Raw genomic sequence first — 21,817 nt, forward strand, 5'->3', positions numbered from 1 at the left:
AATCTTTTTGAAAACCTTGCCAGACTCTGCCAGTGGGTTAGGAAGAACATCACATGTAAGCATGTCCCGAGACCAAGTGATCGTACATTCTATGCTGTAGAACACTACAATAAAAAAGAGTCAGATGATTCCCAGAACTGTCAGCTTGGTAAATAAAAAGGAGGGAAGCCAGACCCTCACATGTCCAGGTTGAAAGTCAGTGTTCAGCACAGATGAGTCTTGCCTCACAGTTTCATGTCAAAATGAAGAGTGTCCACATAAGTGTTGTGTTTGTCTCTTGAGAGCTTGTATAAACTGTCCCTGGGAACACAGACTACAAACAAGCTCTTCCAGCCCCGTGTTTGTCTCAGCAAGAGTCATTGATGCTAATGGCATAAGAATTAGGGCTGATCTGGAGCTCACTGTAGATTGGTGTGAGCCTCTGTATGGGAACATACTTGAGTGATGTCTGAGTTTATGCACTCATGTTCCAGGAAAGGGTTTGGGATGTTGACTTTTGTGCTGCTGAAATCTACCAGAGTGCTTATTATATCCTGCTTAACTGCCTCACTAATAGATTTACTCTCAACCCATGCTCGTCATCTTACTTACACTGTGCTTCAGCACAATGATGTTAAATTATTTCAAGAGAGTATAAAAAAGGAAAATGCCATCTTGTCTTTTATGATTCACTTTTCTGTTCACAGGACACTTCCTCTACCTGCGAGCAGAGAGCAATCAGACAAGTGGTATGGCCAAGGCTTACAGTACCAGCTTGCCAGCCAGCATTGCCACTGAAGACTACCAGGTATATCACTCTGTCTTAGCACCTTTGTGGAGTTAACCATGAGGCTGTAGGCACTGTTTGCACAATATGTTCATTCTTCTGTGCCTCTGCACACTCTATGAAACACTGGAAAGCAGAAGAGCTGACTATACCACCTAGGCAGCTACTTGTTGAACACTGGAAAGGAGATGTGAGGTGCACCCCTAGTAAGTGAATGCAGGAGCCCCAAAGCAACTTTTTGTAATGGAAAACTTCCCAGCCTAGCTGTATTGACCTTTCTTCTGCAGGGGAACCAGCACCTGAATTGTATGAGGTGGCCTTGGCTTGTAGGAAAGGGAGCAGGCTTTCTGGGGTGTGGAGACATTCAGTATACTTGCTGCTGAGACTTCTCTTCCTAAATTTTGCAATACTTTTGTAGCAGTTAAAAAAACTTAACAGTTTCACTGAGAACAGGACCGTGAAGTTAGCAAGGCATTAGATTTTCCAGGAATAGATGAAGATAATAAACTTTTGTTCACATTTTTCAAAAGGTGAGGACAACATGGCATGGATAAAATCATGTAATCTACCTTCAGCCCAGCTCCCTACAAAGAATAAGGGGAACTACGAGATGTTGGAATTAAAAATATTAAATAATATTGCACTCATAACACTTAGGAAAATTAAGCTGCAAGTTTGAGCTGGAGTCCAGCCCTGCTAGGGGAAAACAGAAAGCTTTGATGCCTCCTAATTAGAGCTGGCAAAAGAAATAGAGTGCAGGTGCCAAAAATGTAACTTCAGCATTTATATTTATTTATAAATTCAGGTCAAGTTTGCTGGGTAGTTCCAACAAAATAAAACGTGCTTGGAGCTAGGCTTACAAACCAGGAGGAGAAGCAGCAGTAACTGTTAGTTACGGTGTACAGGTCGCAGAAGATCTGGACCCATTCTCTCCTCCACTTTGCAAGGATTTGAACCCACATTTTAGGAGCAAGGAACTTCCTGTGGTTATTCTTTGCAGCACGGGTGTGTGTACTCCCTTTCCTGCTGGTGCTGTCCGTAACACAAAGAGCAGCTGAGTACTCAAAGCAGCGGTGGAAATAGCGGTTCTCTCTTGGTCTGTGGCAAAGTAGAAGAACTTGCCCCAAGAAAGAGGAATGAGTCCTGCTTCAAAATATTCTGTGGCCTGGTGATCAGATTGCTCACCTACTATGGTCCAGATGGTGCCTATGACTTGGAGCAAGTATATGGATTGAGGTTTCCTGCCTCTAGAGACAGCCCGATTCCTCATTTCAAGGGCATTTGGGGCAGGACAGCTCTCCCTTTGGAGTGCTTTTGTGCCCTGTGTAGTGCCTGGGTATAGATTGAGCCATATCAGTGCAACACAGTAACCTGGGTGGTTACAATAGGAATCCTTAAACTGTGGTTCAGACCCTTTAAGCTGGTGAGAATACTGAAGAGGAATGTGTTTAGGATTGTTTTTCTGTGATAACCTACCTCTAGTAGAAGCATTTAACGATAAAGCATTTCTTGAGTTGAAGCCTGTGTTCCTCTGCTTTACTACTTTTTGTTCCTGAAGGAGATAACAAGGAAAGCAGTGCTCTCTCTCACCCAGATGTGTCTGAGGCCATGGATATTGTCATTAGTGGTTGGAGAACAGCTGCCCAACAGGAGTGTCAGTCAGGGTCTCCACCAAGAAAATTCTGTGGTAGGAGCAGTGATGAGTTATACACAAGCAATGGGGGCCTTAGTGGTGTGCGTGATTAAAGTTTGACCCAGGATCAAAGGTTTGGTGTCTTGGATCTGCAGGGAGGGGAGAAGTTAGTACCTTTCCCTTTCTATCACAGGTTACCGTGCTTTTTCTCTTCTTCCTCTATTACAGGTCCAATTCTCAGTGCATGTTTTTGGCAGCTACAATGGTACTGTCTCCTTCTCTGTTAGGGAAGAGATAAAGGGAGCTCCAAAAGCCTTGCCAATGTGGGAAAGAGCAGGGAGCTGGAGTGACCACTGGTTTCTCATCACCTTACCAATGCCAGTGCTTCAGAACCGGTAAGAGCTCCACTGACAGCATCCATCCCTAGAGATTTAGTAAATTGTTACTATCTTTGTTGTGAAGCATCACTTTCATTCTTGCCTTCTTCCAAGGCCATTTCTACTGAAAAAATTACAGGAGTACTGCAATTCTGCTTGCTGAGGACGTATTCTGTCATTCGTGCGTCTCTTCATGCACATACACAGCTTAGCTCAGCACAAGCCCGTACTGTGTGTCTGCGCTTAGAAGCAGCCTCAAACAGTGATTAGGTATTGGGAATAGCAAGTCTCCGTACTAGAAACATTTTACCAATCTGAGAAAGCCAGTATACTAAGAGGGGCAAAGTGCTCCCGGTAGGGAAACATCTATATTAGCATAGCTGCCTTTTGTACTCCCACAAAAAAACCCACTGTGGTAAAGCCACAGTCTGGCCAATACAACTGTCTAGTCTAGGATCTGTATCAGTGCAGCCTAGGCAATTGGAGATCATTCATTGCCACATCACTGATGCAACAATCTCCGGAAAAGACCGCTGCCCAAATCAGCCTTGCACTAAAGTTTTCAGTTTTAGATGTCAAAATACAACATGACATTGGTTTTCAAATGAAGTCAAATACAGAATATTCAAAGAATTTCAGCCCAATTGATTTTTAATCAGGTGTTTCTCCTCCCTCACCCAGTGTCATTCGATCTCAAGCCATGGAGCTGGTGTTGGCAGCTGGTTATTTTGCATGACAGAAACTATTTTTAAATAGCTCCAATCTGTTTTTTTGCATCTTCCTCAGGAAGGCCTGTTTCACATAACACTTAAGAAAAAAACCTCAAAGTCTATACAGTGAATATTATAAATGGAAAAATATCTACCTAATATTGGAAATAAAGTCTCAAAACTTCATGGATTAGAAGGTGTGAGGGGATTCCTTTTAACTTCAAATATTGTCTGCATCTTTAAAAGGCTCAGGGATTTGGGTCTGGAAGTGATAGCAATTCAGAACCAAGCTGCAGTAAAACTCAGGGAGCCAGTGTTGTTCTACCTTCTCTCTAGCTTAATTTCATCATTACCTTTGGTCTCAGCATTATCATGTGTTCACCATACACACTTTTGCCATGAATTATTCCTTTGGGATAGGATAAGTTTGCATGCTGGCAGTGTATTTCATATTCTTGTCTGACACAGTCTGGAGTCCTGTGGATTAGCATCTGTTTAGTTCTGCATATGTAAAGTATGACCAGTGAATTTGTCCAGAATCGCTCTTTTCCCCAGGCACTTTCATGTAGACCCAACCACAGCAGAGTCCTAGGGGCTCTTCAGAGGTATTTAAGACCTTCTGCCTCCTCTGATATACGGTCCCTTATGCTTGTTCCCTGAAGCCTCTGATTTCTGCATTAGCCCTCGGTTCTGAAGGGAAATCGACCTTCTGTGGCAGGAGGGAATGGACGGCAAGAGGCTTTAGGGAGCACTAGGCAGCACTGCATGAAAACCCCCTGATATTCAAATACTGTAATGTTCAAAAGAGTTGAGCACTTAGACAAAAGAAAAGAAGTAGGTAGGTCATGTGTGGATTATGACAATCTGTTTCAAGTAGTTCTATCTTGTTTCACTTCATGTAACCTTTTTGTATGCCATTTTCAAAGAAATTTAAAACCGATGAGGCACAAGTGACAGTCACTGTGGGTGAGGCTGGAACTGTTCAATCTAGCAAGCAGACCTGTGCTACCCGAGCTAGCCAAGTGACTGACAGCAGTAAGAAGTTGTCATTTGCTGCACTGATCTGTAACAGAAACAGAAGCAGCACATACTTTGCTGGAAGGTGTTGCAGCTCCTTGCCTCAAGTGAAGAAACCCTGGTCTTTGTTCTCCCCGAACACTTGGGCTCCATCCCAGGCCTCTTGTTCCTTCCATGCTCTGCTCTTCCTGTCCCATCCCACCTGCTTCACTGAGCACTAAGTGTCTTTCTTCCTTGTTTTCATATACTTGGTCTCTCTTCCTTCTCCTTCAAACTCCCATTTGTGAACCCATTTTATCTGTCTCCTGCTTCCAGTCATAATTTCCCCTCTCTGAGCTCCTCCCTGCTTTTTGTTTCCATCTCTCTTTCAGCAGGTGCTATGTCTCTATGTGTTGGGGTTTTTAATTAAGTCTGACTCTCTTTCCTGCGCTTCCATTCTCTTCTCCTAGTTCTCTCTTGTGCGCTTTTATTTTGATGATCCCAGACCTACAGTAAAGGTTTATTCCCGGTTAGACTGGCTGTTTCTCTCTGTAGATCTCAGGCCCAAACTCCCAACACACCAAGTCCAAACTCCTCTGCTGTAAAGTTCCCAGAGAGCTCCCCAACCTCTCCAAGATGCCACTTTGTTCGCTCTGGATTCAGTTTAGGCAGCTGCTTCTTCCTATTTGGCTGTGATCAGCAAAACAAAGAAGGGGAAGAAAAAGTGTATTCATTAATTTGGAAGGACAGTTCTCACTTCATGTAGCTGAAGCAGGACCTGACACAGTTCACAACAGCACTGCCATGAAAAGTACCATTTAGCCTCAAACTTGAAGATATCCAGGGAAGAGGAGACTGTAGGATTAAAAAAAATTCTACCATGCATGGAAGTGTCAGGGATTTAAAATTTTCAAGGACATTTTACTAAAATTTGAATAGATTCTCATTCAAATAGAAAAAAACCCCATCCCTGCCATGTGACACTCTTCCTTACAAATTTCAGATCCCACTTCCAATACCTGGTAGCACAGAGTACTTAAAAAGTTGTCAGTGGTTTTGAGCATGGTCAAAATGATGAATTCCTGCATTGTCTCATCCTCAACACTGGCAAAATTTTTTGACTGCTAGGCAAGTCATACCAAATTACCCAAAACAGAAAAGTTCAGTCTAAATTGGTGTAAGGTTGGTGAAGTTGCAAACAATTGTAAACAGTGTAGGATGAACGTTGCTGTACATTCTTAGTACAGTTTAGGATAAACCTCCATAAATTACTTTTCTCTATATTTGTGGGTGTTGGAAGCTTTCCTTGGTAATGCAAACTCCAGCAATGGTGTGCTTAGGGAATTTTTTAGTACAGAATTTAGGCTGGCATGTTATTTCCCTGTATCCTGAATCTTTAGGAAACTCCTGTCCTTCTCTTGCTGTATGAAAGGCCTGTATTTTTCCCTGGTTTCTTGAAGGGGAGATAGCCAGTAGCAAAATGAGTGGGAGGGGACATCACAGAAAGAGTAGGGGAGATCACACAAGGAGTGGGGATAGACATGAATTGCAACAGAAATAGTTGCTGTAGCAGGACATGAACAACTTGATGGGCCCAGATGTGGAGAAGCCTTAGTGGATAGGAGGAGGTGGCCATAGTTCTTAGTAAGAGCTTCCTCCAGTGGATGTATTTCTTAGGAGAGAAAGAAGACAAACTACACAGTCTGCTGATCAACCTCCCAGTTGGGCATCTAGTTACTTGGAAAACTGCTTCTGGTGATCAGCTGGCAAATTCACTCACTTGGTTCACACACAGGGAAAAAGGCTTCTGTCAGAAGAAAATCAGACAGGCGGAAGACCAGACGTCAGAGAGCCAGAGAGGATGATATGCTGGAGTCAGCCAAATGAGCTCAATGAGCAGGAACACTGGAAACCCCTCTGGCTAACACAGCACAGAGTTCAAAAGGCAAATTCCTCCCCTTTTTCTGAAATTACAAGGAAAGGGAGGCAGAGCCCAGAGCTTATGAATTGTCTGTTCTCACACACTGGGGGAGAGGAGTCATTCCCCAGGCTCCCACTTGTACTCAGCCGTAGCAGAAATCTACCTTGTAGCACAGTGCTGTGGCCCCTCTCCTGCTCTGACTCCATGGACCAGACACAGCAGATTGACCTGACCAGGGGCACGCTGCCATGAGGTTGCCTTAACTATGGGGTAGGCTGTGGTGTTTTATCTATGGCTCTGGGTCCTAGAAGTGCCCTAGTCCTGCGCTCAGGGTGCTGTGACTTTCTCTTCCATCAAATGGCTGGGGGGAATTACTTTCTTGTATCAGTGGACTTATGTACAAGGTCTGAAAATGCAAAAGCATTGCTAAACCTGCTAATAAAGTGGCAGGTTTCTGTGGAAGGGGATCTAATGGCAAATTCCCCTGCTAACACCCATAGCTAACATAGTGGTCATTCAAGAGACCTTTGATTTTCATTTGCTGCACCAACACTTACTCCCAGAGTGCTCAGATCCTGTAGGTGGCAATGCTTTCATTTAAGCACAAGGAGCCATTCTTGGGTTGGGGTGAAAGCAGCTTATCCCTAAAGATTTTGATGCAGCTATGCAACATTATATTAATTGTGGATACGGACCAGCATTTGGCTGGTGGGTGGAATACGCACACATACTTTATTGCCACTAATCTGGGACAAGTGTGTTCCTAGGCTGAATGATTAATGTGTTAGGCAGGTCAGTGCCTGATCTCTCATAAATCACCATTGAGCTTCACCAGTGACAGCAGTAGAGGTCTTCTCCATATGCTTTTAATAAGCTTTAAATGGACTGGACATCAGGCATCTGTTTATTTCTAAAATTTAATGAAAAACAATTCAGTCCTATCCATTAGAAGGAGATCCTTCAGCCCATTTTGTTTCCTCCTTGTCAATTCAGAATGTGGCAATGCACATGGGACATGACAGACCTCCTAAATAAGTAGCTAAACACCTGGTCATGGTGGAAAAAAAGATGAGACAGCCCAGAAAGCGAACACTTCAGGGAGTTATGGCTGAAATTTAAAATGTCCTGACCTTCAGCTGAAATAAACTCATGTCACCTTGTTGAGTTACATTGGCTGAGGATCATGCCCAAGATTCCTGTCTATTTGGATATTGTTGTTTTGTTCAGTGTTTCTTCTGGCTGTCTCCTTGGGGACGGAAAGGAGGAGATTCTTTTTTCCCTTTCCTTTTGCATCTAATTCTGTGACTGTTTATAGCAATTGAATAAGGAGGGTTGTCTGTGTATAACTATTAGTGAGGAACAGTAGCTTGTGTTTCTACATGTGTGTGCACATAGCAGGGGAAGTAGGGCTCTCATTCTTGTTCGCCATGAAATGTGGCATTTATATCAGTGTTGGTTGGTCCTTACTAACTGTTGATGTGTGGATAAGATTTCTAGCTGCTTTTGGCTTTTCAGCAGGGCTTGTCTGGAGGAAACATTCTAAATAGTGATGATCGTGATTTGATGATCAAGGAACATTGTATTTTTAGGTTGGGTTTTTTTCACTCCCTTCCCCTTTGTCTGTCTTCTCTAACACTTCTGTCTTATTGCAAAGGTTTCAACTGCAACTCCTGGCAACCTGGGGCTGGAATTCCCAAGCTGACATTGCTATCGACAATATTACATTTGGACTGGACTGCTTCACTGACGGTGAGCCACAAATGTTGCAGAATCCCTTAAAGAATTTGGGTAATGTAATCAGCATCCTGCAGATCCAGGACATACATGCTCTGTTCCCCTCACAGAGTGCAAATGGATCGTTTGTGTTAGCTTTTACAGCACAATGCCATTTTATCTCAGGCCTACTGAAGATTGCAAGTAGACGTAATTTTACAGTGTGTCAGAGTCTCCTAGTGTTTTTATTTTCTCTTATCTGGGATATCCTGTATCACATAATTGAGACCTGTCTGTGTCTCTTGGCAAGAACCACAAGACTTATTCCTTAGCTTCTTAAGTGGAAGGATTACATCACACTGTTCTTCAGCAGTCCCTGCTGAACTATGCACCCTGGCAATTGGTAGCTGAAGGGAATTTATTGAAATCAAAGGAGAAAGTCACCATATTTTAGGAGAGGAAAGGAAGAAAACAAAGGAATAAAGTGACTTTCTGACAGTGAAGTTCAGATTATTGCACCGTTTGTTTTACCCTGCGAGGAGGTACATCAACTGTCACTGCCAGCTATATAGCAGACATGCTCTCCTTTGCTTCATTACTGCGAACAATATATTCCACTGAAAAATGGAGCCAGTGCTAACCTCTGAAGCATGTTAGCAAGAGTTGGATTTTTTTAGCAGACAAGCGGAAAGAGGTTGGATACTTGAACCACTTGCAAATATTAGAAACTGCCGCCTTCTTGTCCCTGGAGAAAAGACCTATATGTTCAGTTGTAAAGGAACTGGAGAATACACAGCACTTGAATAGTGACTTCTGTTGCAGACAAAATGTCCATCAGTGGTCCTATGCCACTCTTCATGTGTCACCACACCCAGTATGTCAGCATTTGGGGTAGTAGCATGACCCTGCAGAGGCTAGCTGCAGCCTCACATAACGTGTTGGAAGGCTTATGTCTAAACAGACATGTGTTAAAAGCTTGTCAGCAGAAGCCCCTTTTCCCTCCCACCTTTGTCTGATTCAGTCTCCTGTTCTCTATCCCTTTGTTCTGTGGGCACTGAAACTATCCTTCTATAAAACGCTGAGCATGCACATTTTAATTTGAAATTAAGAGGAAGAGATGTTCCTTGATGCTAATGTCATTTGATCACTCCAGGTCCTTATCACCCTTGGCTCCCAAACACTTAGGGACCTCCATGCTAACACTTTGCTTTGAAATCTTTTGAGGAAACTGAAGGGGGTAATTCCAGATGCTCTTGTGCCAGCTGATGTGCACCCAATTGCTGGAGTTTACTGCCCTCCGGAGAGCAAATACAGCCTCCAGTTTACTTGCAGACATTTTGCTGGCACTGGTGTAGAGATGTTTGGCAAATAGGTGGGGCATAAATGCCACTGCAGCCATGTTATCAAACCTTGTCCATTAGACTGCCCAAGTTACTTCTCATGTTCAATTAGTATAAATCACACTGATATTCAGGAGCAGCTGGCACTTACCCTATCTGAAGGTGTGACCCAGATATGTGTGACTCATGCAGAAGACAGACATCACAAAGGAAACATGTTTCTCGGAAGATTTGCACTTGCCGCTGTTCCTTGAATCCTCTTTGCAAATTGACGTTTTCTCGCCTCTGAAAACAACCCCCTTGCATTTGTCTTCTCATGACTTTAATTCAGTTAGGTTGCAGAGAAGCCCAGCAGCTCTGCTGTGTTTTCAGTAATGAAATTATTTCTTCTGGCAAGGAGAGATTTCAGATGTCAGAGATGGAGCCAATTAAGATCCAAGCAGTGAATTCTTTGCATGAGGGCAGCGGGAAGGATGTATGGCAGGAAGGAAGAATTTGCTGCTTGCTAGGATGTAAATATTATTTTCTCCATCTATTTCAATCTCGTAGCTCTACAAAACCCAGTGCAGACTTTGAAAGCACTGCTTGTCTGTATGCAAGCTGGGAAAGAAGGTGAGGTTTTCCATATACCTCAAAATCAAGAGGAAAGAATCAGTAAGATTTAGGAGGAAAACAAGTGTGTAGTGAGGACAGCTCAAGGGACATCAATAAGGACAAAAAACAAACCGACCTTTCTTTGGATGGCAGCTTCTGGGCAGACACAGATGTTTTCCCTGTGAAAAAGGTGAGATGAAACCACCTTCTGGTTCATAAAATCACCTTGTTTAAGATGGTGTCACAGCCCAGATGACATGGGTCTGGCTCGTTGTGAGAACTTTTAGGCAACAGGCATTTATTTTATCATTTTAGTTAACTAGTGCTTTCAAAGGAAGAGATCTGAATTTTGAGTGTCTGTGAAAATGTGGGCTGGCACGGCAAATAGAGTGCTGATTGTTTCCCTTCTCAGTGCTTATGTGGTCACTGCTTCTACTATTACCTTTTGGTGCTCCGAGCATTATATTGTTCCAATTAAGATCACAGGTCTGTGGTCTATCAAAGTGCACTCTACTGCCTTGGCCTACAGATTACATTTCATTCTGTGCACCTGTTAACAATTTCCCAGAAGACTGGTTTACAGATGGCAAGACTGTCCAAAGAGAGCTTTTGTACAGTGTATCTCTAGTTCTTGACTTTGGCATCCCCGACCCAGCAAAGTCTGGTTCTGTTGACCTGCCAGTCTCATTGCTTGGGGTCAATGGGGGAATGGTTCAAGTCTCATATTGCCTCATTTCACTGATTTAAGAAGGTGTTGACTAGAAATGCAATAGATCAGCCAAAGGGAAGACGAAGGGTGAAGCTGGTACAGCTTCCTCATTCTCTGTCCCATTCCAGGACAAACTGAAGAGGCTTCCAGGAATACTCCAACCTGCATCAATAAGGTGAGATCTCTGAGGAGACCATGCACACTTTGAGAATCCTGTGGGGCACCTTACTCTGATTAATCCTGACCACAGGACCAGTGTATCTTTTTTCATTATAGTCCTAGAGTCAGAGAAGTAGGAGCTTTTTGCCTGCAGGAGATGCCCTGTCTTTCTCCTTTACAATTCTCTCTGTCCCTTTTCAGTGTGGAAATCAACAGCATTAGCTAAATCCTGGAGAAAGGAGTCCTGTGCTCGTCATATTTTTCTGATATAGGTACACCTTAATATGAATTAAGTCTTGTTCCCTTCCATTCACTTACAGTCAACATGTTGGCTGTCAGAGGAGGAAGTGGAAGCTAAAATGGAGTGGAGCACCAGCCCCTGGATCCCAAGGCTGCTACACGTTTGTAGAAAATGCCATCTTACAAATTCATGTCTGACAGTGCACGAAATATCAGCCTTCTAAGAGTTAATGGCTCATGTGGACTGGGTGATGCTCAGCCTGTCTTGCAGCTTGTCTGCTGCTGAGCACAGAGAGACAGAAACTTTCTTCTAGCTCATGAGGGTTTGAGACTGTTTGGAGAAGGAGGAAAGATTGTTTGTTTGGAAACAAGGCATTGCCTTAGGATACTCAGTTGAGATGCTGAAAAAAATCCCATGTAGAAACACAGACCGACTCTGTTTCAGACTGTGATTTACATTCCTTCACTCTGGCAAACATAACCAGACTTCTTGTATCTGAAACTGTTGTGACCTTTGGGATTCATAATTCAGTGCAGGCCTTGGGAGACCAAGCATCTTTTCTGGCCATGTGTTATCTTTTTCATTTGGTTTTCCTTCTTGTCTTTGATCCAGATCATTTGTTTTGGGTTAATTTCATTTTTTGCTGGCTTGACAACTCCATCCATTGAAGTTCTCTATCTCAGTATGAACAGAGTGTGTCAGTATAAAGCTCCCTTTTACTTCATCCATCAATGCATTTTCAGTCAGACCTGGGGGGAATATTCTCAGGAGTAAAAGCTCAGCAAGGTCTCCATGCTTCAATTAGTTATTTGGCCTTTCTGACACAGCTAACAAGGGTGTTAATTATCGCTATTTAGAGCAGTGGCTTTGCAGCAGAGATAATTGTCCAGCTGGAACTGAGTGAGTCTCTTTTGAATAGACCATCAAACAGCTGTTAGATTCTCACAACTGGAACAAACCAAAATATATGTAATGTTTTTCAACTAATGAAAAATGTTCAGTATTAAATTGAGGGCTCATAAACCGGAAGGAAGTCTCTTCTTTTTCTTATAGAGGTTTTCCAATCAAAGACCTGCAGAAAAATGGGTAATTTAACTACTGAAACAGGATACTTGCAGATTATAAGACAAGGGCTTAGTTACTACTTTTTCCTGTTGTAAGGCAGCTTTGGTTGTGCATCGTGTTCTCAATGCATTCAAATGCTTTGGATCAGCAATCGCTTTGAAGTCCTTCCTCTCTAAGAAAGGGCTCATTTTTAAAGGACTCTTTCACTGGTCAGAAAGGTAGCATTTTGCCCTGTATTTTTTCAAAAAAAGTTTGTCCACAAATTTATGGCTTGTGTCAAGGGATTACTGCTCTTTCCTAACTGTGTATGTTAATGCGACATATCGTTTTATCTAGTATTTTAGTCTCTAAACAAGGTCAGAGGTGCTCAAAGTTGGTTGCTGAGAGGGGAGCAATCTGTTAGGCTGGCTTACTTACCATGATGCCATTCAGAACCAAAGATACCAATTTTTGCTATTGCTCTCCTTTACACCTCCACTTGTTTGGCTGTCCAGAATTGTCACCTGGCCCTTTGACCAGCAGAGCATGAATACCTGGTATCTGTTCTCCCAAACTATGCTTTTCCCAAAGTCTCTTGTGATCACAGCCACTGCAATTTACTGGCCAAGGAGTTTATCCTGCAGGTGTGCCTACAGGGTATAACACGGAGAGTTTGTGTTCATGTCAAGTCCCACTTACTTCAGCACAGGTGCAAGTAACTAAGCCAAGACATAGGTCCAAAAGAATAATAAAAACCATGATTGTTTAAAACACCTTTTCTGCACAAGATATTGTTTACTTATTTTAACCAAATGGCTGTACTTGGTTCATTCATGTGATCTTTAAATTTTCCATCTCTTTTTTCTACCATTCTCCCATCTCTCTTGTCCATTCTACAAACTATTACAGGAAGACAACCAAATCATTTTGCTGGGAAGCGCCAGTACCCACGGGAGATTAGTATCCTGGATGAGCATCTTCTGAACCCCCTGGAAGAGCCCTCCCTCCCAGGTAGATGATTCAGTACTGAAAACCTGTTTCTTGACTATAAGAGGTGGCTCCCTTCCCACCTTCTGCATGTGATCTGCCTGTACTATAGCAACAGAGCAACTAAGTATAATCCATCCCAAAGATGTGGAGACCATGTCAGGTAGTCTCTGGTGATAGGGTAGCAGTTTGGTGGAGCCCAGCTCACCAGTCCTTAAAGAGCAGGACCTCTTTAAAGAAAAGCAGGATCTTTAAGTAAAGAAGATTTAAGTAAAAGCAGAGGCTGCCTGACTCGAATTCAGAGTGCACAAAAGCTAGCCCAGGAGAGAAAGGCGTAGAGTGTTACAGAAAGCTGGGGATAGGCAGAGATTTACTGGGACTTGGTGGGCAGTGAAACCGAACCTAATGGGTGGAGAATAGGTATGTAAAGATGAAGATCCAGGGAGACGAAGTGAAGATCTGGAAAACCACTGAGGAGAAAAACTGCATGAAAAACTAGGGGAACAGGGGACACTGGGGACCAGCTCACTGATAGCAGTAGAGACTGCCACTCTGGAGGACAGATAACTGTGTGGGTAAGAAGAGCTGTCTAATGGAGGGCCTGGGGGGGGAGGTTGTACTTGAGGCTGCTTTGCAGCCAGCAAATACCTGTGTGTGACTGCACCACGTCCCAAAGACTGTGTCCACCTGAAATGTGACAATCTGTACTGCTGTCGGTTCCTCTGTTAGCTGAAGGGCAGAGATTTCTGTAATGTAGCTAACACTCATATCCCAGTGATCCCTCTGGGATCCTCGCAGCATGACGTCTGTTGGGGAGAGTTTTTCTTGCCTTTTCCTTTAAACAAGATTAGAATTTTTTTAAAGGTTTGTGATTTTTACTGCTATTTTAATCATTCAGAACTCCTAAACGATTCTAATCCTGACTCAGGCCCCTGTGCATGCACTACATCATACAGTTTTTAGATACATTATTGAATACTTTTATTCTTAGCCCCATCTTATTCACTGGACAAGATGGATATGTTTGGGTCTTGGACAATGGTTGTGAAATGGAGGAGATGGTTGTCTGCTGCATTGTTGTAGAAACAAAAGAATAATGCTTAATGAGAGCCAGGAAGAAGTTTGCTTGGAGGAAAAGGGCCCCTACTGAATGTAGTAAGAGACTGTCCTCCCGACTGTTGCTGCTGCCACAGGGTTCTTGTGCAAGAATGAGAATTAATCAGCTAAAACTTTCACCACCTTTCATAGATGGTCACTAGTTGTAATGTCAGGTATTTTCAAGTTTTATTTTTGCGTATATGCTTCAGTTCCAATCTGGAAAGTTGAGTAATATCTCCTTCCTTCCTACTGGCATTGAGAAGAGAAGTTCGATAATGTCTATGAGCCACTTGGGTAAACCCCCTCAGAAGTTCCTTCCCACTCCCAAATGATGCATTAATCTGCAGCCCACAATTTATTAACTAGTGTGCAGGAAATAAAGTGAGAGAGGGGAAAAAAAGCAAACAGTGCCTATATGCAGAGCATTAGTTGTGCTATGACTAGAATAAAGATGGGATGATAGGAGTACTTTGTGATCATATAATTAAGGGGAGTGTCTTAGTGGATTGTATTATGAGGGAGCCACATTCAAGTTGAACAGAAAAATTTAACTTTAGCATGCACTGGTTTTCAAGTCCTCAACATTGTAAATGCAAGTTCAAGCATTTTTTTGTATAATTATAATCCATAAGCATGTGATCAAATAGACATACTGAGTTTTAAAGCCCTGTAGATAGCATATACTGCTGCAACATGGTCTTTTTTCATGATCGTCTAGTTTTTATGTAAAAATCATTAATGTTCTTTGTGAATAACAATAATGTGAATTTTGTTATTGAAGGATCATAAAGGAATCATATCAACAGAAAGAGTTGTTTGTTTCAATACAACAAATACAAGCCCTTTGGTTGTATAGTTGTGTGAGCTATTTCACACGTCTGAGAAATAAAGGGAAGCTCATATCTGCCCCAACTCTTGCTGTTTTGGTCACAGGAGACACATCGGTTGTTCTCTGGTGGTTCACAACTTGTGGTGCCAGTGGTCCACATGGGCCAACTCAAGCTCAGTGCGACAGCGCCTATAAGAACAGCAACGTGTCAGTGACTGTGGAGAAAGAGGGCAGGCTCCGGGGAGTGCAAATCTGGAGAGTGCCAGCCACAAACCGATACAGGTGAGTATCAGTGTGTGCTGGAGAGGCAATCGCGTTTAACTGGTTTTTCCTTGTAGAGTTTCAGCAAGCGTAAGCGTGGAACCATCTGTACTGAGTGGGTGAAGGGGGCAGTGAAGTGAGAGAGAAATAGGAGTGCTAACTGTAGGGATCTGTGTCTGAGCTACTGCAAAGCATGGAAGGGTGGAGTGGTGACTTGGAAGAGATCAGAACAGGAGTGAGTATGGACATGTGGCCAAGTTGAAGTACTGCCATCATTTCAGTCCCGAAGCCTTGGTCTCCTAGATTTGGCTATACCAGCTCATGCTATTTGCACCTGAAATCTCTGTCCCCAGTACTCTAGTACAGAGCTCAAGTTATCCTCTTGAGCAGCCTCAGCTACGTGGGTCTCAGACAAAGAATAGCCATAAGATGATGGAGCCGGGGAGCCTGCTCTGAAGCAAAGCCTGTTTGGAAGTGCAGACTGGGGAGAGCTTGCAGATGGAGTTGCTTTGGGGAGAAGAAGTGTGAGATTTGTCTATTTAACTACTCACTTTTTCTTCCAGGATTTCTGCCTATGGAGCAGCCGGGGGAAAGGGAGCCAAAAACCACAATAAGAGGTCCCATGGGGTCTTCATCTCGGCCACCTTCCAGCTGGAGAAAGATGAGCTGCTGTACATCTTAGTGGGGCAGCAGGGGGAGGATGCCTGCCCTGGGGTGAGGGCTGCACAAGCACATGTGGGCAGAGACTTTGCAGATATGATTCAGTGAGATTCAGTGGATGGCTTGGGGTTTGGTGATGAAAGATAGAAATCCCAGAATCCAGCAATGAAATCCAGTCAGGAGACTGGGAAGAACCAATAAACCAAGTTAGAAAGAATCTCAAAACAAATATAAAGAACTCTGAAAAGAAAAACAATCCCAAAAGGCACAAACAAATATGAAGCCCACAGGAACTTTGCTTTAAGCTCTTGGTGTTTGAAATAAGTTCTTCATCAGCTTTCTTCTGTTTATTTTAAGCATGGAGCTGGTAGGCGAGAGTTGTGCTCCCTCTCTTATTTTTCCACAGCCTAGATTTCTTTCTGTCTGCCAGGATTTCAGATAATTTACTATTATTTATGGAAGCATCCAGCAGCGTTGTGGCTGCACTGTGTTAGATACTCTCTAATCTTAGAGACAAAGGTCTGAATCCAAAGTTTATCAAAACTGGTGGAAATCTTCCCACTAACTACAGTGGCCCCTGGATTAGGCATTTGTAATGACAAAAGACCCACTCATGAGAAACAGAAACTGATGATGTGAATGCTTACATATGTGTCCTCTAATGCTAGACTCAATGATTTGAAAGTCCTTTTATCACTTAGGATCAAAAGTTGCCTATTTTCAGCATGAATTCTTTGGTATTGCCTCTTTCCAGAAATGTAATCTGTCAGCCTGTGCCCAGGCACAAAGCTGGTTTCTTTTCTCCCCGCAGACAGGCTGCTGAATTTGGGGGTGCATACGCTATTCTTGTAGGCATTCAAAGTTACCCTTTACCTTGCCCAGAGCATATGATGCCTTACCCAGATACTGCAACAGATTCTAAAACCAACCTTTCTTCACTTTAGATAATACAAAAATTGTTTCTATCTAAATAAAAAATACAGTGGTATATCTGCAGTTCCTTCTCCAGTGCACTCTCTAGTCTTAGGTCATAATCTGCAAAGTTGTCCATTATTCCCTTGCATTTCATGACTTGTTTTCCAAATTGCAAAGTATAACTCAGCACTAACTAACTCTCTTTGGCAGATGCCATTGGAAAAAGTTTCTATTCATTTTTCCCACTTCCAAAGCCTGACTTTCTTTGGCTTTGGAAATCCCGATGAATCTATATGTTGGGTAACTAATGTTTGTCTTCCTTTCTCTGAAGAAGTTCTGCAGCTCCAAACCTTCGTTCTGTCTCCTTAGACGTACCCCAGTTCCTTTTCCCTGGTCCTCAGCTACCTTGTCATCTTTTGTCCTCCTCTTTGAATGAGAGGATACAGGCAGTAAAACTGGCATCACGCTTCTGGCCCAGATATGTGACTTGGCCCACACCAGTAGGGATTTCACCTGCATTGACACAACATAGCAGCTTCTGAAATCATTCAGACTTCATCATCTGAGAGAAGCTGGGCAGATTTACAAAGCCATTGAAACTCCTGGAACCCAGTGTCTCTCTCACACACACACACACACACACAAAAATAATCTAAGATGGACAAACTATCTTTACTTTTTCAGCCTTTTCAGTGCCCTCTAGTATTTAGCTGGAATAGGAAGCTGGGACTCCAGATTTCTGTTCCAAGATGTGTCAGTAGTTCACTCGTAACTATTTGCAGATGATTTCTGTCTGTTTTGTGCATTTATGATGACGTTGAGAAATACCTAATAAATACTGCAGTAAGGAAGTTCTGAGAATGAATCCATAATTCAAACATATTTTAATTTTCTTGGGCATAAGAAGTTTTAAATATGCAAAATATTAATTATGTGATATCAGTAATGAGTTATTGCTGTATTGCTTTGGGTTTTTTTCTGTGAGCATTTGTATTTTCACTTGCATGTGTAATGTGAGTTTGCAAATCAGAGGTAACAGATAGATCCATCCCTCAGCTGTTGGTCCTTGTAGAAGAATTCACTTTCCACACAGGTTATATACTGATTTATATATGTCTGATATACATCACAAACAATATTATACTGATATATACAGACAGATCTCAAGAGTTGGACTTTGCTGATATATAGGCGCATCTCTTGTCTCGTTTCAGGGCAATCCTGAAACCCAGAAGATCTGCTTAGGGGAGTCATCTCTCATTGAAGAAGATTACAAAAAAAAAAAGGACCTGAAGGACTGGGTTGGAGGAGGTGGGGGTGGAGGAGGAGCAACCTACATCTTTAGAGTGAGTATTTCCTCTTTGCATCCTGTTTGAGCACTGTCCAGCAGAGCAACTGGCTTTCACTGTCAATCATGGCATATAATACTCAGTTCTTAAAAAAAGGTGATGGAAAAGGAGTCTCTCTCTCTCTCCCCCTGCCCGAATCCTTCTTTCTCTCTTTGTCTTTTTAATTTACATTCTTTATCTCTTTTCATATCCTTGATAATACTTATCACTGTTACTAAGCTACCTGAACTGGTTCCTCAATTCTTGACAGCTCATGTCTGGGAATCACACCGGGATGCCACTTTAATACTGGCAGCAGTCCTACCAAAAAAATCCCCCAAACCCCTGGTGTTCAGTTAAACAGTTATTTTTGTACATGGAAACACTGTGTAAAACATTTTTGTCATACAGTTATGAAACAATTGGTAGCATTGCCCTGGCCTTGGGCCAGTCTTCTTTGAGATGCTTTCATGCTTTTTGATGAGTTTATGTGAGTTCACATATCCAAGGGATGTGAAGTTTTTCTGATGTTTGATGGGGGGTTTTCCAGCAGAAGGATGGGATTTTCGAACCTTTGCTCATCGCAGCAGGAGGAGGAGGAAAAGCCTACCTGAAGGCTCAGGACAGCTCCCTGGATGACGTACCTCTGGAGCAATTTGAGAACAGCACTGCAGTACCTGGAGTCAGTGGCAGGACTGGGGCAGCAGGTGAGATGCTCAAACCACACAGGGTCTGAATCAGATGGCTGAATACACAAGTTGTCCCATAGATATGAAGTGAGGGGCTTCTCTTTCGTCTTTTGGAGTTTTTCTGTGGCAGTAGATGTTAGAAATACGCTGGTAGTCTATAAAGGATGTCTTCTTATCTGGTGTGTCACCAGATAAAAAGAGAATGCACAGGACAGGTGATGAGTGCTCCAGTAGAGGCTATTCCATAGGAGGGCTCCTCTCTTCTTTGAAATGACTCAGTAGAAATGGTATTTGAGGGATGGAGCCCAGTCTTCCACACTGTAACAATGGCCTTTGAAGAGAAAACTTTTTCCCTGTTACTCCCCTGAAACCCTAACAACAAGAGTTATATTGTGGGAATTATACCAGAAATGGAAGTTTATTTATAATCTTGTAACAGCTGTGCCTAGAATCCATTCCTAAGAGACAAAAAAGTTCTAGTGGTTCTCCATCTCCTGCTGTAATAGCCTTATAGAGGGGCCACTAGAGGGGTATGAGGAAATTCAGTTTATTTTTTATTTCCCTGGGGACTTCAGTATCTTACATGACTTAAAGCCCTAACCAGTTATCCCAAAGGAGAGTGGTGGGCTTCTTATTTCCTTAATGCCACTAGAAACTGGTGCTAAGGTGCTGGTTATGCAGCACACACCACAAGTTGTGCATTATGTTTCCACTTTGTTATTATCCATGGTCGCAGGGAGCTCGTCTGTGTATTCTATTAACCTTAAAGGAGGAATTAACTTGAATGCAGACACTTAAGAAATTAATATGGGCCAATCTTTGTCTCTCTACAGTATCTCTCCTACTTTACTCTGCTTGTGCTTCCCTCACCTGTTCCTGTTTTGTTCTCTCACTCTCTGACTGTGAAGGTGGAGGTGGTGGCTGGCAAGATGAGACTCTACTTCCTCAGGCTGGGAAGTCCCTTCTAGAAGGTGGAGAAGGGGGTCAAGCTTGTCCCCAAGCACTAACCAAGCTCCAGTGGGCCACCTCCGGTGGTTTTGGTGGGGGAGGAGGAGCTTGTACTTCTGGTGGAGGAGGTGGAGGCTACAGAGGTAGGTCTGTTGGAGGAATAGTCACGCTGTCTAATTTTGTGCACTTCAGAGCACCTGCAGGTAAGGGCTAGAGCTCTTAGTGCAGAGGTACACTACTGCAGAACGTGATTCACAGATACTTCAAGACAAACAGTATGAAACCTGCCTCACTCTCTCTGCCATCTCTCTGTAATTGGGGAAATCAAGGTTATAGAAGTGTTTCTATGTGATTTAGCATTTGGAAGGCTTGCTGAATCACCCCTTCTTTCATTCCCATGTTGTCCAGAGAAAGCGTTTCGTTTCCTTTTTTTCTGTTTAAAGCAAATACATTTTTACTTTGCTGAACTGAGAAACCTACATTGGAATAAGTCACTTCACTAGCCTTAGTACTGGCTGAGTCAAGTGAGCATTATCCATCAAGGGCACTATACATATTAATATCACAGGAAGGTTGCAGAGTGATCCCGGGTGATAAGAGTCAGCAACAAATGCAGCACTTCAGAGAAATCACATTTTTGCAGCATGCAGCTCTGCTCAGCTAGCCATACTCTTCTTTCCCCAGGGGGGCATGCCTCTGATAATGATGATATCACAGCTGGTGGGCTGGATGGCATCTCTTTTGTGAACCCCATTGGAGAGATCTTCTTACATCCCCTGGCAGGTACAATATACTTCTTACTCCTCTTAGTTCTTTTCTTCCTCCTTTTTCCTTCCTCCTCTCTATTTCCTCTTTCCTGCTCCCTCTCCTCCTGTCTTGTCTTTTTATGCATTTAATTCAGATATATTTCACTCTGCTGGCCAGATCTTTAGCTGTGGTCATTTCTTTAAATACATCTGTAGTGTTCTGGGACCTTTTTCCTCTCAATCTCTAAGCCAGGAGAGACACCAGTCATCAAGTTTACTGCACATCCTCAGTCCCAGACATTTCCAGGTCAATTCACTTCAAGACCTCTCTGTTTGCTTGAGGGACCCAATTCCTTCTTCCCTCCTGGCCAGCCTAAGGTTTTTGACATGTGTCTACATTGTGTTGGACTATCTGCTCTGCTGCAGAGAAGGGGAGAAGGTGTAGGCACCAGCTCTATTTTTTCCTTATCGGAACAAGATGGGAAAAGTTAAACTAAACCCTCTTGTGTCTGGTTCCTCATTCAGCCATGGAGAGCCATGGAGAGGTGGAGGTTCAGATCTATCTTAACTGCAGCCACTGCCACTCAGACAACTGTAAGCGAGACCCTGACACCAACCTGCCCGTCTGCCAATGTGAGATGGGGGCTGTGCTAGCCAACGACAATGTCACCTGCACTGGTAAGATGTGAAGTTTTATCCTCATTGGACAACATCTGTATTCTTTTGTATCATCTCTCCTCATGGCTTTTTTGATGGTCCGTTCCCCAAGTTACAGCTAGTGGCTCCAATGAACACAGTGTTATGAGAAATGTCAGTCAAACATATGACTGAAAATTCCTGATGTCCTTTCCTTACATGCTGAGCTGCCTCTTTGTCACCATCTCCAACATTCAGGTTTGGATTAGGTAGAAGGTAAAATATCTGTAAAGAGACACAGTGTAAATTTCCTGAATGGGCACAGTGTATCAGATATTTAAGCGTAAATACCTCTCCGGTATCACATACCACCTACTGCTGAGTTATTTAAGCCACAAATTACTTCCTTCCACAGCAGTTTCCCACTGTGCCTGTTCAGCGGATGCCTGGTATTCACTGTTATTTCCTGACACAGTTTCTTGGAACTCCAAAGCATCAAGACTGTAGAGTGTTTCAA

General features: G+C 43.0%; 1 protein-coding gene across 2 annotated transcripts in view; it reads left to right on the forward strand.

Moving 5' to 3' along the window:
- Nucleotides 1-21,817, forward strand: part of LTK (leukocyte receptor tyrosine kinase) — a 107,658-nt gene that overhangs the window by 62,135 nt on the left and 23,706 nt on the right. For both annotated transcript variants that reach the window (XM_075754451.1, XM_075754452.1), the window contains 11 exons: nt 687-787; nt 2,628-2,794; nt 8,058-8,152; nt 13,113-13,214; nt 15,222-15,399; nt 15,942-16,092; nt 18,168-18,299; nt 18,832-18,988; nt 19,879-20,061; nt 20,603-20,701; nt 21,190-21,342. In XM_075754451.1, coding sequence (XP_075610566.1) covers nt 687-787; nt 2,628-2,794; nt 8,058-8,152; nt 13,113-13,214; nt 15,222-15,399; nt 15,942-16,092; nt 18,168-18,299; nt 18,832-18,988; nt 19,879-20,061; nt 20,603-20,701; nt 21,190-21,342 — 1,518 coding nt within the window. The remainder of the gene's footprint in view (nt 1-686; nt 788-2,627; nt 2,795-8,057; nt 8,153-13,112; nt 13,215-15,221; nt 15,400-15,941; nt 16,093-18,167; nt 18,300-18,831; nt 18,989-19,878; nt 20,062-20,602; nt 20,702-21,189; nt 21,343-21,817) is intronic.

Source organism: Balearica regulorum, chromosome 5 (assembly GCF_011004875.1).
Source record: "Balearica regulorum gibbericeps isolate bBalReg1 chromosome 5, bBalReg1.pri, whole genome shotgun sequence".
NCBI classification, from domain to species: Eukaryota; Metazoa; Chordata; class Aves; order Gruiformes; family Gruidae; genus Balearica; species Balearica regulorum.